We start from the raw sequence: 17,797 nt of genomic DNA, 5'->3' as shown, positions 1-17,797 counted from the left end.
CGCCCTGTCGCGTGCCCGCCGCGCCGTGCCCTCGCGCGTCCTTCCGCCCTCTGCTCGCTGTGCCCGCCTGCCCTGCCCGCTGCCCGCCTTCCGTCCGTCCCTCGCCTCTGCCGTCTGTCTCTCTCACTCCAGTCTCCTCGCTCAGGGTCTCGGAAGGGAGAAGCGCGCAGCGACTGGGAAGTCAGGAGGGGCCCCGGCCGGAGCGGGCCTCGGCGTCTCAAGCGTGCTGCCCCGGCCCTGCGGGCCCCCGCCTTAATGGTGTCTCCCTCTGTTCTTGTCAACAGGAGGTTCAAGATGTGAGAGGCGCAGGTTGGGTCAGACGCCCGAGGAAGCCTTACAGTGGGAGCGCGGGTCTGAGACCAGAGTTAGGGAGGGCTTGCAGCCGCCCCGCTGCGCCCAGGCAGGGCTGAGCGCGCTTCCCAGGGCCTTGCCTCGCACAGTTTGCCTTACTTCACCATTTGATTATGTAGCAGAATATATGGTGTTTATTTCTCATTTAGTTTGATTATCCAATGTCACTGGTAACAGATAGGAACTTAGATTAAGACCATTCTATTACCTGCTTTGTTGTATCTTTCCCACGGAACCCCTTATCTGGCCAGAGGTTCCTGAGCTGTGCAGGCTGGAACCCCAGAACCCCAGAGGGAGGGAGGCTTGCCCACATCACCATGTCCAGGGTGGAGAGCCACCAGGAGGGGTTCGCACCAACCAGCCTGGGCAGATTCTAGTGAAGACTGCCCTTTGCGAGTGGTGGAGGAGATAGGTTCTAGGGGGCCAGGCAGGAGGCTCACCCTTCTCGGGGGTGAGAGCTAGCTGGGGTGGGCCTTTTTGGTGAGCACCGCAGGGCTTCCCTGAGCTGAGCAGGCAGGAGTGTGAGGCCAGGGTAGGGTGAGATGCACCCTTCATCCCGAGCTCTCCTCTACATCCCATCACGTCCTTCTCATCATTCTCTCTCTCATCCATCGTCATGTGTATCCAAGACTGTCTCCGTGACCCCGGAAAAGGACTCTCTCAAGACCAAAGCTTAACTTTAAACTAGGCGCCAAGAAGCAACCCAAAATGTCTCATGTCACCTGGTCCTGAGATCACTGTGCACGTCTGCGTCTTGTTTGGAACACTGTCCAGCGTCCAATCCTGTGTTTTTGTTCAAAGCTGACGTCCTTGGTCCATGTGTTGTCAGTTGCTTGTATGCAAAGGCTGAGAGTGAGGAGGCGCCCCTTGGGGCCTTTGACCAGGTTTCTGATTAGGGCTGTGGTCCGTTTGGACCTTGATTTCCCCATGATCACAAGCCCCTGGTTGTATCAACAGAGCCCAAGGGAACTCAGTTTGCAGCAGTATGGACCTCCGAGGATGTAGACCCTCAAGGCTTCTGTAATTGTTGATATCTCAGAACTACAGAGGATTTTCTCACGGTGGTGTCAGCATTCTTTGGGGAATAACAAAAAAATTTTTTCAACTTTTTTTTGGTTTTGAAAGCCCGACCCGTAAAATAATCAAAGCTGAACATGAGGATTCCTTCCCAATTAAAGTCTAACCTCACCTTTCCCCCCATTTGATGATTCTATCATCTTGTACCTTGCACAGTGGCCCCTGGACCTTCTCTGGTCCAGCAGGGCAGTCCTCTTAGAAAATGATGGGCTGGTTAGGAAAGTAGCTTACAAATTCTGACATTTAGCGTGTTTCCCTTTACTGAGAGCAGTTTGTAGGGTTGCATTAAACAGTTAAAAGTCTCACTTTCTGGAAAGGTTTAGGCACTTGAAAGGTTTTTGCTTGTTTTGCTTTTCATTTGGTCTCACTAATACTTTTCCCCAATAAGGTTTTTTAAGTTAAGAAAGTAGAAAAAAAAAAAAAGGGGGGCAAACCAGGAAATGTATCAATTGACAGGAACTGTAAATAACATGCAGAAAGTATATAGTTGTAAAATAATCTTGAATTGTAGGTGTTCTCAGATTTAATAATCTTTAGTTATCAGTAACAAGTGTTAGGCATTTCCATAAATATTCCTTTAAATTAGATCTTCACAGTATATGGCAAATCCATCAACCAGACAAAAATTCACATTGTCAAACCAGCTTTGTTATACTGATTAAATAGAGTCTGGAGGGGCCTTTATTAGTTATAAGGGATACAGAACTGGTTTCAAAACCCTCTTCTGAAATTAACCTGTCACTACAGGGCTCCTGAATTATACATGAAATGATCGAATTGTCAGTGAGAGAGTCGTTTTCTAAGTAATTCAAGATATTTTAAAATCTCATGGAAAATTTAGAAGCATCTTCCCCTGGAATCCATGAACCAGAACCGTTAAATCTCTTTCTCTTAGAAAATTAACATGGCCCTAAATAAATCTTGACTGCAGTTAAATAAAGAATAATTTTTGTTTCTCCCCTATTGGGGGGAAAATAGGTAAGAGGAGAAACTGCCTGGAAAATTATTTGTATGACAATTCCTCTCCTTGCAGCTGCTCCTAAGTGGAGACTGCCCAGCTAAAGCAAATATGCATTTAAATAGTCCGTTTGCACAGGAAAAGACTCTCTTGATCCCCTTTTGCTTTCAAAATACAAATCCTGTGCATCCCTTTGATTAAGGAGTACCCAGCTGTTCCTCCTGGCCCAGTGCTGCCCCTCTCTGACCTTCCCTGTGCTCCGTGTAACCCCAGGGTGGTCCTTCACCACCAGCCTTTGCATCAGGACCCGGGCAGGGAAGACTAGCGTGACTGAGCTCACAGATGTGCTGCGTGTTGGAATCTGAGTCTGTGCCTTGTGTTGTTTGCACTGATCTTTGCCCCACTCCGGCCAGGTGCTAAGACCCCAGCGAGGCTCAGGAGGGGCCCTCTGCTTATCTGCCGGTCCTCCTGAAAAAGGAGGGCCAGCTTTGAGGAGAGGGCCTGCGTAACAGAAGGCTGTAGTTCCCCCGCGTGAGGTCCAGAGACCTTACGCCTTGTCACAGGATCCAGTCTGACCTGCCTTTTCTGAGTGCTGCCGGGTGTAATCACTGTGCGGTCTCTCACTGGGCGGTCATCACCTTTCCCAGGTGGTACACCCTTTTGTAGCTGAATGCGAGTGGTGGGGTCCTGATCCTTCTATGCATCTTTGCTGGGAAATTTCCCATCCCTTGGAAATATCCCTTAGAAAAACCTTCATGTCCCCTAAGGAGACCACTGGCATTGCCAAATTGAAAAATCCCATAGATTGTAATCCTGCAACCTCGCTGGACTCTCAGTCTCTGAGCAGTGATGGGTTCAGTGTTAAATGTGATAAATACTGTATTTTGTATTGTTTAAATGGCATCTCCCACAAAATGTGAAAATGGTCCCGGAGAAGGCAGCTTCCTATATGCAGTGTGCTTTTTTAAAAAAAACAATAACAACTCCTTTTGAGAAACAACAATTTCTACTTTGAAATCATATCAATGAAAAGATGTATGTGCACTTATAATTTTCCTAATAAAGACATGTACTCAAATGTAGCAGCCAACGGTTTGAAATTAGTGTAACCATGTGGAACTCTCCAGACTTGGTTTTTCTTCCTCAGACCCAGCACACGGAGGGGTTATATAATCCCTGCTGCAACAGTTGGTGGAGAACAAGCATACTAATAACACTCACCCCGTAGGCCAGAACTGGGGGGCAGACCTTCGTCCTTTAGTCTGCATCCTGAGCGCGGGGCGGGGCACTCCCTCTTCCCTGAATGCACTTGGTTTTGCTAGAAGCCCTTCTTTAAGTCCAGTCAGCCCTCTACTTCCAAAGGATAGTTTTGTGTAAGGGCTTGAGTGTTTGTGCATCAGCCGTGGGGAGGGAAACCTCTACTCTGCTTCTCAGGCTTAGCAGAAGGCAGCAGAGCCTCTGTCCCAGACGGCAGGGCCAAACGCCCAGCACTCTCTTCTGTCGTGCTCCAGGGCCCCTGATGGATGCCAGATGCTGATTCAGCCAGCACTGGCCTGGACACTGAGAACAGGGAGAGAGCCCGACAGATACTGGGTTCTGTCCACATGGAGGTCGGTCAGCCTTCCACGCTTTCCACCACCTTCTCTCAACCATGCTGGAAGGGAGAGGTCAGCACAAAGACCCTGACATCCTGAGTCCAGAGTGTTCTGTGCTCCAGACTCTCCTGCCCGTGGGCCCACGTGTGACTGTCACCCCATGCTCGGTACGTCCCGGCCGTTTATAGAGTGACTTCGATACAGTTACCTAGTTGCAGATGGGCTGGAGGAAGAAGGAGGGATTTGAGGCCATGTCAAGTGGCAGCGTGGGGTCCTGGGACAGGCCAGTTCTTGAATCCTGGTCTTCTGTATGCTCACTCTGTGATTTGAGGTCCTTGCCTGAGTCTCAGCCTCCCCACATAACTCTGGAGCTTAGCATCACCCACGCTTGCGTGGATCGGACGGCTGGTGTGCATGGAAGCCACCCTGCTCCCTCTTCCGCTCTGACGCTCCCTGGGGTCTGCAGAGTTGGGATTAGATCCTGCCTGCCTCTGCTTAGACTCTGAGCAAAGCTTGGATACCGGCTGGAGCTGAAAGCGATCTTAAAAGTTGAGTTCTCGCTCTTCGCCAACTGATGGGGAACCTTTTGGGCCAGTGTTGTTGGTGCCTTGGGGCCTGTGCAGTGCCGGTCCGGAATGCTCCACCACCAGGGAGGGGCCCACAGCCTAACCCCTGGGTTCATTCTGCAGAATGATATTGACTCTTCAGAATGATGCTGCATTAGAAAAAAAAAAAAAAACATGTCCACGGCCTACCATGTTTCACACAGCTGCGGCCCTCACTTAGCCAGCCAACAGCTGCCACGCCAGGCTCATTACTAGGTGGTGTGAATCTGTGGGGAGCAAGCCGGCTTGTCCCCTGACTTCACGGGACCTACAGTCAGGGGTGGGGGGATGACTTGCAATGACGTGAGCATTTTCATCAAGCATGGGGAGTGTAGGTCAGGATTGATCCAGGGATCAGGGAAACTTAGAGCGCCATCAAGGATTCCCTAAAAGCAGTGCTGGTGAAGCCAAGAGAGGTAGATTATTTCTCTGCCTCCCTCAGGGAGGGGGCGATCTATGGACCCCTGAGGACTGCCATTGTGAGCCATGGGGTGTCCTGCTGTGAGTTGGAAATGGGAGCTTATTGTGCCCGGAGCTATGGAATCCAGGGATCTCTCTCCCAGACTCCCACCTCCTCCTCTGAAATGCACCATTTGCAAAACAAAATTCCCAGCTCCCACTTTCCCCCTACCTGCCGTCCTCATTTATGCAAATACCAACTCCTTGTCTTCCCGCGGCTCAGGCCAAAACCTTTTAGTTATCTTTGATTCATCCTATTACTTCACAGCCCTCAGCTAAACCATTAACAACCCAATTAGTTACCTTCGAAATACATCCAAAGCCCAGACACCCCTCCTGCTCCCGTTTCGATCTGAGCCACAGCCATCTCCTACCTGAACCCCCTACACCAGGCCGCTAGCTGGCTCACCGTCACGTCCTGCTGCTTCCTCTCGCGGCAGCAAAAGTGGCTGGCCATCAGGCCCCGCCATGCCACCCTACCCAGATCCTCCAGAGGCCAACAGAGGCTTATACCTGCGGCCCCTGCCCCCTCTCAGAACTTGCCCGTCTGTGCTCCCGCCACACTGGCCTTTTTGACTTTGAACAGGCCAGGGCTGCCCCTCTAGAGGACTTTGCTCACGGTGGTCTCTGCCGAGAATTCACATGGTTTACCCCTCCTGTCCTTCCATCTCTGGTTGCCATCACCTTGTCAGAAACGGCTTTGCGGACCCCCGACCCTGCATAGCAGCCCCTCCCCGCATGTGCTTTTCCCATCCCCTGCGCCACCTTCCCTGTTCACTTGTCTGCTGACTGCACCCCCGAAGGAGAGGCTTAATACCACCGCACAGGAAGAGAGGGGCCTGGCCTCTTTCACTCACTACTTATTCTCTGTGGCTGGTCCATAGAAGGCACTCAAGAAAAACTTTTAGAATGACTGCCTGATAAATCAATAAGACGCTAACACATGGGACCCTCTCTTCATTCATCTCTAAAATAAAGACAGCAGTGCTCACAGGACTGCGTTCACCTGTGCACCTGAGGCCACACCGCTAAGTCACGATTTGGACCGAAATGTATCTCATGCTGATGTCTGCATATGAGTGCTCACACACACTGTCTCTTCTCTAGAGTCCTCCTTCCCCCGGAATCTCCACCACATGACCAACTATAGTGGTCCACTCCCTGTGAGTCCAGACTAAGGTGTCGCCCCTCTCCTCAGAGGCCCCCTCCTCCCCACGGTAGGGACCCGCACACGCCCCCTGAGTCACAGTCAGTGGGGTCCCGGGGATGAGGTCTCTGCTGCTGGTGGCTCGTCACAGGCAGTGGACGGCTGGCCACACCTTAGGACACAGCCAGGCCCTTAGAAGAGTGTGATTCCAGAAATTCTGGGCAGAAAAGGACCATCATCAGGGATCAGCTCCAGGAACGAGGCTGTGTCCTTCCGTAGTGGACACAAGGGAGTCAGAGCCTGGAGGAGGTCTGAGCTCCACGACCACTGGGGTTCCCTGACTCACCTACAGGGGTCCCAGTGCCTCTGCTGGCAGCAGCTGCATGCTGCTGGCTTGGCCTCAAGGTAGATGCCGGCAGCCAGATCTAGGCGGGATGGCTGACCCTCTGTGGAGGAGGTGAGGCCAGTGGCTGAGGGCTTGGGAAGGTTGGCACCCAGTGTTCAGCTCCCCTGAGCCCAGCCAAGCCCTGCACTGCAGCTGTGGAAGTCCCCGGAAGGAGGGACCGGTCTTGGTCAGTCTAGAAGGCCCCAGATGCAGCCATGGGGTTCTCACCTTTCCTGGCCTCTTCTTAGGCATTTTCCTGAATGTGGGAACATCACCCTGGGTCATGGGGGCTTGTAGGGCCGTGAGGAAACAACCATTCTGGGCATTCCTGAGCTTTGGGGGAGGTGACCGTCCTTCCGGCTGCTGTGGGAACCCCCAGAGCCGTGCCGGGGCCTTGGCACCTGGGAACCAGGCCTGCGAGAGACCAGCTCTTTCCAGTTTTCTCGCTGATAGATCGCTTGCTCAGGAGGCCGAGGGGGACTGGAGGTTAATGCATTCACGGCATGTGTGCTCATGTGGGCAGGACAGGGTTCCCAGTGGGAACAAACAAGCGCCTTGTTCAGGCGCTGTCCATCCTGCTGATGTTTCCAGGGAAGCCTGAGCCTACAAGGGCCCTGAGAGTACTTTCTAGACACAATCTTCTTATCCTTTCGACAGTCCTGTGGGAGACCAGCCCTCTCACGCTTGATGGACAAGGCACCAGGGTCCAGCACGGGCCTTTGTGTCTCAGAGTTGGGACTTGGGGAGGCCTGATCTGATTCTGGGCTGTTTGGCTTCAGATAAGTCATCCTTGCCATCTGCAGAGAGGAGCCCCAGGCAAGAGGCGGTGGGCAGAGGCTACTGGGCTTCAGATCGAGTTCTGCCCTGTGTGATTCCGGGGTGTCTTCAGACCTCAAATGAGAAACAATTTGGAAGAAACGCTGGGCAAGCTCTGGCTGTGATGTCAGTACAGCCTGCCAGAAATATCCATTTTTAAAAATGAAACAGCATCAAATAGAAAAAAAGAGATAAATTGGAAAACACAGGCAGGCATACATCACACTTGCTAAAGGGAAGAACAATTTGCACGTATGTGTGTTTGTGAGTGTTTCACAATGTCAAATGCAATTTTTCTTGTAGATGGTGGTCACAAGTATACTTACCAGTCCTGTGTACATAAAACCCAGTGGTTAATGGGTCTCACTCTCCCTGAGTACAAGGAAAGGAGTTAGAGGATAGCAGGAGAGTCCCTTGATTTAATAAGAGTTAAAAAAACAGAACCTTATGTTTCTAAAATCAGGAGACAGTGACGATAACAGTCTACATCAAATGGCTCCTCTGTTTTCCTTTCTTAAAGAGCTGTAGGCTTATAACCAAATCAGTCCTAACCCACAAGGCACTCTCCTGGCCCGTGTCTCAGGTGGCAGGAGGACAGGAGCTAGATCCTGTCATTAAACCTTTCTGGGGAGTCCAGTTCCAAAAGAGTGAGGCTCATGGAGCCCCCAGCTGACCTCTGAAAGCCTGGCTGCACTCGGAAAGACACAAGGAGCGAGAACCTGGAGTCTGGGTCCCAGAAAGGAGAGGGTCTGAATCCAGAGATTGCCAAAGAGGGAAATCAAAGAGGATATCCTTTGGGCCATCAAGGACATCGGTGATGCGATGAAGATGCCCTTTGAGAGCTCTTGAGAATGGAGTCACGGCCCACCCGGATGCGCCCAAACAGCGCCAGTGTCTGCCTGTTGTCCCAACAGAATCACCAACAGTGTCCTTTCTCGCTCAAAATGTCCTAGCTTGAACGATACATTATCAGAGAATGAATGCGTCTGTGAGCTCTGCTAAGCTCTCCCCTGCTTCTCTCAGCCCCTTTCCCCTCTGCCTCCTCCTCGCCCTTCAGAAAAGCCAGGCATGACTCAGGTGCCTGTCCCGTGCCGTCCCCTGGCCTTCATCTTGTTCGCCCAAAGCAGAGCTGCTTTCTGGGGCAGCTGACTCCCTGGCCCAGCGCTGGGCTCCTCTTTCTCCCCAGAGGCCATGTTCAAGACAGGGCAGCTGGCCTAGGAAGAGGAGAGATGAGAATCCACAGAATTTGGAAGAATCCCCGGACCCGTAGTGAGTGCCCACCTGCCACAGACCACACTGGGGACCCAGGGAAGCCTGTGTACCTGGCCGAGCCCTGATCTCCTGTCTGTGGGTCCTCATCTGGAGCTCACAGAGTAGGGTGAAGGGACTGCCCCGGAGGTGGGCAGGGCTGGCGCCTTAGTGCGAGGAAAGGCACAGACCTACCATTCACTGCATCCTTCCTCGTGCCCAACACACAATGCCTGCTAACAGACCGTCCCTGGAAGGGAGATGGTGTTCCTCTTTCGCATATGAGAAAAGTCAAGTTCAGCACTTTCCTGAGCCCTGTGTGTGACAGTAGCAGAGCCTGGGTCTCCACACGCTTTGCTGCACATCCGCGTCACCAGGTAGTCCTTCGCCCTGTGTGTCTCCGAGGCCGCCATCAGCCATGGAGGGACGGAAGCGAGGTGCTGGGATGGGGAGGGGCTGTGGTGACAGGAGGGAGTCACTTTGAGCCTAAAAGGCAGTGGACGCTCCTTCGCTATCCACTGGGCTGGGTGCTGCGACTCTCACGGGGCCTGCACACGTGAGGTGTGCAGGACTGTCTCCTGCACGTGAGCCTGTGACTGACTTGCCCCACCCAGCCACGTGTAGCCATGGCTCAGGAGCGTGGGTGAAAGAAGTGCATTCTTGTGTTGGAAAAATGAAGAGTTAGACCTTGCCCTGAGCAGTCGGCATGGAGGGAGGCAGGGCTAGCTACTGTTTAGTCGCTCAGTTGTGTCCGACTCTTGGTGACCCCATGGACTTATAGCCCGCCAGGCTCCCCCGTCCATGTGATTCTCCAGGCAAGAATACTGGAGTGTGTTGCCATTTCCTCCTCCAAGAGCCAGGACAGAGGCTGATAAAAAATAACAGGAATATCAATAATGAGGACAAAATGGATGCTAGCTAATGTTATCCATGTGCTGATTAGGTGCCAGACTCAGGGCTGGCTGCTCTAGGTCAGGGGCCTCATTTGACCTGACATGCCCAGGAGGAAGGGACACGCAGGATCAGTAGCAGAGGAGGACCAGATCCGTCCCATCTCTGCGTGGTGGGGGTGTGCAGGCTCGTGTTGGGGTTTTGCGGCTCGATATGTCGGGCTTCAGAGAGCGCGGTGCTGAGTAGAGGTTCACTTGCCTCGCTTTGCCCCTCAAAACCGCCACCATGAGGCTCTTTCATTTTTCAGAGATGTCTCCTATGTCCTCCATTTGTAATCAAACCTGTGCTTTAGTGAAGTACCAGGCGCTCTTGGTGATATTTGCGTCTCAGCTGTCTGGGTTGAGGTTGTTCCTTTGCAGATAGACCAGGCTGGGATAAAGGGCTGAAGCCCCCCTACTTCAGCTTTTTCCTCAGTCCTGCCTCCAGTGTGCTCCCGCTGGGCTGTCTGAAGTGCCCAGGGCAGGTTTCTCTCATGCAGCCCTGGCTCAGGAATTGCTCCAGACTCTTGTTCAGGCTCTGTCCTTGGCCCTCGGGGACACGGCCCCACAGTCCGCCCAACCTGGGCTCAGCCCGTCTCTTCCTCTCTCCCTTCCTCATCTCCGTGCTGCTCCCTGTCTGCAGGCTCAGACCCATACTCAGGGACCCCAGCTCCTAGCTCAGTTCTCCCCCAAGATTTCCTATGTAGAGAGGCTTTGGCCCCTGTTCCCCTGGGTTCATCACCAAGAGTCACCAGCAACTGCCAGTTTCATGGAAATTTCCAACTCTTCAGTCTCCATCTTGGGGCCACCACTCACTCATTGCATGAAATTTTAACTGTTTGTTGAACAGAATATTTAAACAAAACACCTGAGCTTATGTAACTGCCACTAGCTTCAGCTCCCTGACTTGTACCTCCGGAAGGGTTGGGACAATCATGGTCTGGGCTGGACCTCGAAGCTCCCTGTGACATCTCAGCACACATGGGGCACATCTGATTACAAGGCTGCTGATGAGGGTGTGGTTTGAAAATCATTTTTGCTCCTTTATCTGTGAACTAAAAATTTTTTCATCTGGATTTCACCATTTCTTAATTTTGCTGAGAGATCACAAACCACAGATCTCCACAATTTGAAATACATGTTCTTGGGGGTTCAAATTTCCAATTTTCATCCTTCCAATTTTCACCACCTCATGCCAGTGTAACAAAGACAGATAGGTCCCTTTCAGTACAGCCTGATGGCCTCCTGAGCAAAAGATTAAAAAAAAAAAATTTTAAGTAAGTTTCCCAAGTAAAATAAGACAGACAGAGCCCTCTGTCTGGTTCCCTCAACCTAAACCCCCCACTGCACAACCTGGTCCCCACTCAGGGGTTGCTTAGCAGGAAGTCCAAGGCAACTTGAAAATGACTTGAATCTCCTCTTCTCCCAACACACACTGCAGGCTTTTCTCTAAGAATCAGATCGAAGTGGAACAAAGTGTAAAGTTTCCAGCAGAGACATGCGCCCGTCCCATTGTTGTTTCTCATGTGCTCACACAATTCAGCATCAAACGGAAACAAAACAAGACAGAAAAAGGCATCTTTGGCAGGTTTTTGCTTGGAGTTGTGGCAAGAACTAAAGATACTTATGAGAAATCGCATCTCAGGGACCCAGTCAAACCCAACGTGGATGAGTCAGGACCAGACTTTAGGAGCAGCTCTGGCCTAATCTGTGACTCTTTGGGTGTGTCCCTAATGCTTAGGACAAGGGAAGGCAGGTCTCAGAACTTTGTACTTCCCATCCAGAAAGAGAAACAAAGAGCCTCGCTGATTCCCTGGACATGGGTCAAGGAGGTCATCAACAGTAAGAAAAGACATGCAGCGATTTAAGATGAGCCTGAAGAGAGAAAGCAAAAAGAAATTGAAATGGATAGAAGAAAAGCATGATTTATAAAGTAATATTATTAAACATTTAGTTTTAAACAATGTGAGGATAACCTTTGCAATGGTCTTGAACATTTTTGGGTTTTGGATTCAACTGTCTTTCCTCAGAGAAGAATGAGAAGTATCTCAAAGGTAGGAACACGTTACATGCTGGAGCAGGAAGATCAGCTTCACCTTGCTTTGGGGTTCCCTATGTGCTCAGTAAAATTGCCAACCTCCGCTGGATCATAAAAAAAGCAAGAGAATTCTAGAAAAACATCTACTTTTTCTTCCTCGACTATACTAAAGCCTTTGACTGTGTGGATCACAAGAAACTGTGGAAAATTCTGAAAGAGATGGGAATACCAGACCACCTGACCTGCCTCTTGAGAAATCTGTATGCAGGTCAGGAAGCAACAGTTAGAACTGGACATGGAACAACAGACTGGTTCCAAATAGGAAAAGGAGTACGTCAAGCAGTATGTTGTCACCCTGCTTATTTAAATTATATGCAGAGTACATCATGAGAAACGCTGGACTGGAAGAAACACAAGCTGGAATCAAGATTGCTGGGAGAAATATCAATAACCTCAGATATGCAGATAACACCACCCTTAAGGCAAAAAGTGAAGAGGAACTAAAGAACCTCTCGATAAAGGTGAGAGAAAAAGCTGACTCAAAACTCCACATTCATGCTGGGAAAACTGGTCAACTGCCTGTAAAAGAATGAAACTAGAACACTTTCTAACACCATACACAAAAGTAAACTCAAAATGGATTAAAGATCTAAACGTAAGACCATAAACTATAAAACTTCTAGAGGAAAACATAGGCAGAACACTCTCTGACATAAATCATAGTAAGATCCTCTAATGACCCACCTTCCAGAGTAAGGGAAGAAAGCAAAAATAAACAAATGAGACCTAATTAAACTTAAAAGCTTTTGCAAAGCAAAGGAAACTATAAGCAAGGTGAAAAGACAGCCTTCAGAATCGGAGAAAATAAGAGCAAACAAAACAACGGACAAAGAATCGATTTTCAAAATATACAAGCAGTTCATGCAGCTCAATACTAGAAACATAAAGGACCCCATCAAAAACTGGGCCAAAGAACCAAACGAACGTTTCTCCAAAGAAGACGTAGAGATGGCTAACACACACATGAAAAGATGCTCAACATCACTCATTATCAGAGAAATGCAAATCAAAACCACGATGAGGTACCATCTCACGCCAGTCAGAATGGCTGCGATCCCAAAGTCTACAAGCAATAAATGCTGGAGAGGGTGTGGAACAAAGGGAACCCTCCTACACTCTTGGTGGGCATGCAAACTAGTACAGCCACAATGGAGAACAGTGTGGAGATTCCTTAAAAAACTACAAATAGAACTGCCTTATGACCCAGCAATCCCACTGCTGGGCATGCACACCCAGGAAACCAGAATTGAAAGAGACACGTGTACCCCAATGTTCATCGCAGCACTGTTTATAACAGCCAGGACATGGAAGCAACCTAGACGTCCATCAGCAGACGAATGGATAAGAAAGGTGTGGTACACATACACAATGGAGTATTACTCAGCCATGAAAAAGAATGCATTTGCATCAGTTCTAATGAGGTGGATGAAACTGGAGTCTATTATACAGAGTGAAGTAGGCCAGAAAGAAAAACACCAATACAGTATACTAACAATGGCACCCCACTCCAGTGTTCTGGCCTGGAGAATCCCAGGGACGGGGGAGCCTGGTGGGCTGCCGTCTACGGGGTCGCACGACTGAAGTGACTTAGCAGCAGCAGCAGCAGCAACGCATATATTTGGAATTTAGAAAGATGGTAACGATGACCCTGTATATATGCAAGACAACAAAAGAGGCACAGATGTAAAAACCAGACTTTGGGAGTCTGTGGGAGAGGGAGAGGGTGGGACGATTTGAGAGAACAGCACCGGAACTTGTATATTACCATACGTGAAATAGATGGCCAGTTCAAGTTCAAACCACGAAACGGGGCACTCAGAGCCGGTACAGTGGCACAAGCTAGAGGGATGAGATGGGGAGGGGGAGGAAGGCAGATGTACACCCGTGGCTGATTCATGTCAGTGTGTGGCAGACACGCGTACAGTACCGTAAAGTAATCGGCCCCCAATCAAAATAAATTAATTCATTAAAAAAAGCCAACTCCACACCAAGATCATGGCATCCGGTCCCATCACTTCATGGCAAATAGATGGGGAAGCCCTGGAAACAGTGAGAGACTTTATTTTCTTGGCTCCAAAATCACTGCAGATGGTGACTGCAGCCACGATAAAAGGCGGTTGCTCCTTGGAAGCAAAGCTGTGACCAACTCGGACAGCACGTTAAAAAGCAGAGACAGTACTTGCCAACAAAGGCCCGTCTAGCCAAAGCTATGGTTTTCCCAGTGGTCATGTATGGATGTGAAAAGGAAAGTGCAGTCGCTCAGTCGTGCCCCGCTCTTTGCAACCCCATGGACTGCAGCCCACCAGGCTCCTCTGTCCATGGGATTCTCCAGGCAAGAGGACTGGAGTGGATTGCCATTGCCTTCTCCAGGGGATTTTCCCAACGCACGGATTGAACCTGGGTCTCCCGCACTGTAGACAGACGCTTTACCTTCTGAGCCACCAGGGAATTCCTTGTATGGATGTGAGAGTTGGACTATAAAGAAAGCTGAGCGCCGAAGAATTGATGTCTTTGAACTGTGGTGTTGGAGAAGACTCTTGAGAGTCCCTTGGACTACAAGGAGATCCAACCAGTCAATTCTAAAGGAAATCAGCCCTGAATATTCATTGGAAGGACTGATGCCGAAGCTGAAGCTCCAATACTCAGCCACCTGATGCAAAGAAGTGACTCATTGGAAAAGCCCCAGTGCTGGGAAAAACAGATGGCAGGAGGAGAAGGGCACGATAGAGGATGAGATGGTTGGATGGCATCATCAGTTCGATGGATGTGAGTTTGAGTAAGCTCTGGGAGTTGGTGATGTATAGGGAGGTCTGGCATACTGCAGTTCATGGGTCAAAAATAGTCAGGCACGACTGAGCGTCGGAACTGAACTGCACTGACCCCTCACCAAGAGGCCTCCCTGAGCGCCGTTTCTACGCCAGTTTCCTGCACAACCCCCAGATCCCTGCACCATCTTCAGCCCAGGCCCACCGATCTGTGTCTCTGTCTGGGTTCTGTCCTCCCTCTGCTTGCCAGCTCCACCAGACTCCCCCACACCACCCCCAGCTGTCCCTGCTGGGACGCCCTCTGAGGGCAGCTGCTATGCTTCATTCTTGTCTCTCTGGAAGTTTCCTCCCATCAGGAAGCCAAGCCCAAGTTTGTTTATCTGCTCTGACCTACTATCCCAAGAAGGAAGGCGGCAAACAGGAAGTCTGTCACGTGTCACCTATTCCCAAAGCAGCACTATTTTTGCTGTTGCTCACATGCCCTGAGGGCTTTGCTTTGGTCAATTTGACACAATTTGAATATTGTGCCAAGTTAATGTTTCTCTAAACACTTTCCTGTGGTTACATTTGCAATGCCTGTTGCTACATTAACATAAGCCATAGTATTCATTTTACTTAAAAAAAATCATTCGGCAGGTTTCATATGGAACACAGTAAGTCCCCAAGGCTATAGGCTGAAGCATTAGGAAAAATGGAACACACCATTTTTAACATACTTGTGCAAAATCCCCAGACGGAGGCTTTGCTCACAATAATCTATCTTGTTGAGGCACTTATTATTATTCTTTTTTTTGTCTCAGTAAATGTTGGGAAAGAAGATTATCACCCTAACTCATTTTCAGTGATTAGATGACAAAAAAAAGAAAAAGGGAGACATAGAGAAGGCAAATCCAAGAGGAAGATTTAGTAAAAGTAATACAGAAACACAAAGAGCTAGGAAGTCCAGAGAGAACAGAGGCCTCGCGGGGGAAGGCCCAGGCGAGGGGCCCAGTCTGGGTTCCCAGACTGTGACCAGCGAAATCAGAGGCGGGCTGGGGCCCCTGTGGCAGTATGTTTTGCTCTGTGGGGACCCTCACAGTGGGGAAATCGCTGCTCTAGACCAGAGGTGCTCAAGTTTGAGAGGTGAGCAGAGGGCTTCTTAGGACACGTTTCATGGCTGCAGCGCAGAGCTTCTGACTCAGCAGGCCTGGGTGACACCTAAGCAGGTGCATCTCTGACGGTTTCCAGAAGCTGCCGATGCTGTGGGCCCAGGATCCAGGCCCACGGTGGCCCTGGACCCTGACTTGGGATGCTTAGCCTTGGAGAAACGACAAAGCCGCAGGGACTGTTTGAAAGCTAAATCAGATTCTCTAGCGGCTTCCCGCAGCCCCTGGGATCCCCAGGCTCATTACACCTGCTCCGAGGCTGCACAGGAAGCTTTCGCTGCGCGTGGAGTCGGGAGGGGTGTCAGGAGGCCGAGGCAGGGCCAGTCCAGAAGCCTCACTGAGGCAGGCGCCCTGCCCATGTGCTGCCTTAAGCCCCGGACATCCTCCTCCACACGTCAGCCTGTCGCCATGGACCCAGCCTCCGTGTGGCGGCTTCTCTTCTCCTCAGTAGTTTCCGGGTCTCTCACTGTTGGTGGGATTCTCATATACGGCAGACGGCTCCTCGCGCACCCAGTGCCCTGCAGAGCTTAAGGGCCAAGCGAGATGCGCGAGGAACAATCCAGGTTCAGGGCCTGTCTTGAGGACCCAGTTTCTAAAACCGCAGAGACTCCGCTGCCAGCAGGGGTTGCTCCATAGGCCGGGGTCCTGGGGGCTGTTTGGAATGTCTTCTGTCGCCTTGCAGACCCGGTCCCACCCTCTCGGGCCTGACCTCTGCCCTGGGAACCGACCCGGCCAGGACCACCGGCGGCGTCACCAGCGGGCGCTGAGGACGGCGGGAGGTTTATTCCCTGGAGCCTTGAGCCAAGTCATTCCACAGCCCCCCTGCCCCTGCCCCGCTCCTGCTCTGCTGATGAGGTTTGGAACTCTGACCCTCTGTGCAGGGTTCCTCCCCGCCTTTGTCTCTGGGGACTGACTGCCCCCTCCCTCCCCCTCTCCGGGGAGGTGACTCCGTGTCCTGCCTGCACTTTTGTAACTAGTTCCTTTAATAAACTCTTCTGAGCTGACGCTAACCGGAGTGTGTGTCTCTTCTCTGCTGGGACCCTAACTGATACACTCACTTCCATATTTTCATATATTTCCCCGTGAGGTTTGCATTTCTTATAACAAGCCCATGTTACTTCTACAGTAAAAGTGAGCGGCAAAGAAGAATCAGGAAAGGCAGCGTTCAGCGTGCGGCAGGGGCAGGGAACTGCTCCCCGACCTGGCTCACCCAGGTCCCATCCCCAGGGGGACACAGAGCTGACCCAGGTCCCTGCATCTGTGCACAAGAGACCCAGTGGAAGATTTTAATTCAGCAAATTATGATGGTACAAAAGGATTTGCCAGTAACAGCTCAATTCACACTCTGGAAACAGAATGTTATAACTTCACCCTATAACCTCAAGGTCTGCATCAAGTTCAGAGGCTACAGATCTCTTTGGGGTTAGGCAGACCTGGCGTCCAGTCCAGGTCTGTGTGATCTCAGAGAAGTCACTTAACCTCTCTGAAAAACAACCTTGTCATTGGCAGAAACTTTTCAGTTCTCTGTGGGGATGACTGAGATAATATATTTTCAACATTTAGCACGATAAGCACCCAGCAAGTCCTCAAAACACAGAGCTAATTCTCATATAATTATTATAAATGTATTTATAACTTGGCAGTGATGAGCGTCAGGTTGGCAATGATCTACTTGCTTCTAGTTTTCTATAAGATGTGTACGGAAACAAGGTAATTTTGGTCCCAGTCTGGCCTGAGCTCCCTCAAGGTCTTCAACCGCTAGTCTGTCCTTTCTAAGTTGTGGGTCCCAAATTACTGAGGCCCACCTGGCTCTGCTCTGGGGTAGCAAGCCCTCCTCCCAGCTGGCAGGTCTGCAGTCATTAGAAGGCCACTTCCTGCACAGATGCGTTACCACCTGGTGTCTGAGGAAGAAAACTCCCCTCCAACCAGTTTCCTAGGACTCTGGCTGCTGGCCTGCGTGGTCGGTTGGGCCAAGCATCTTGCTGTCAGTCACTGAGGGCTTTGCAATGGACTCACTGCAGTGTTGGGGCCGCCATATTAAATGGTAGCTTTTCAGTAAGAATCTTTTCCTAAACAGGATTCACACTCAGTGCCTGCAAGAGGACACGGGACAATTCCCCTATAAGGGCACCACGTCCTTCCTGCCCATCCAACCACTCTGCCACAGTCAGAGGGCCCATCCACAGCTTTGCATAAAAGCACAAAGCGTTTGATGCTGT

The 17,797-nt window shown here is 50.7% G+C and overlaps 1 protein-coding gene across 2 annotated transcripts in view; it reads left to right on the top strand.

Moving 5' to 3' along the window:
• The window catches only part of CXCL12 (C-X-C motif chemokine ligand 12), a 28,150-nt gene extending 11,562 nt beyond the window's left edge, over positions 1-16,588 (top strand). Inside the window, exon 4 of one of the 2 annotated variants that reach the window (XM_040242815.1) lies at positions 16,261-16,588. In XM_040242815.1, the coding sequence (XP_040098749.1) occupies positions 16,261-16,345 (85 nt within the window). In that variant the 3' untranslated portion in view covers positions 16,346-16,588. Of the gene's footprint in view, positions 1-284; positions 3,466-16,260 lie in introns of those variants that run through there. The other variant, XM_040242816.1, reaches the window with a different exon arrangement.
• Positions 16,589-17,797: the final 1,209 nt, after the last annotated feature.

Source organism: Oryx dammah, unplaced genomic scaffold (genome assembly GCF_014754425.2).
Source record: "Oryx dammah isolate SB20612 unplaced genomic scaffold, SCBI_Odam_1.1 HiC_scaffold_6, whole genome shotgun sequence".
Lineage (NCBI taxonomy): Eukaryota > Metazoa > Chordata > Mammalia > Artiodactyla > Bovidae > Oryx > Oryx dammah.
This window is presented reverse-complemented; position numbering and strand designations above follow the sequence as displayed.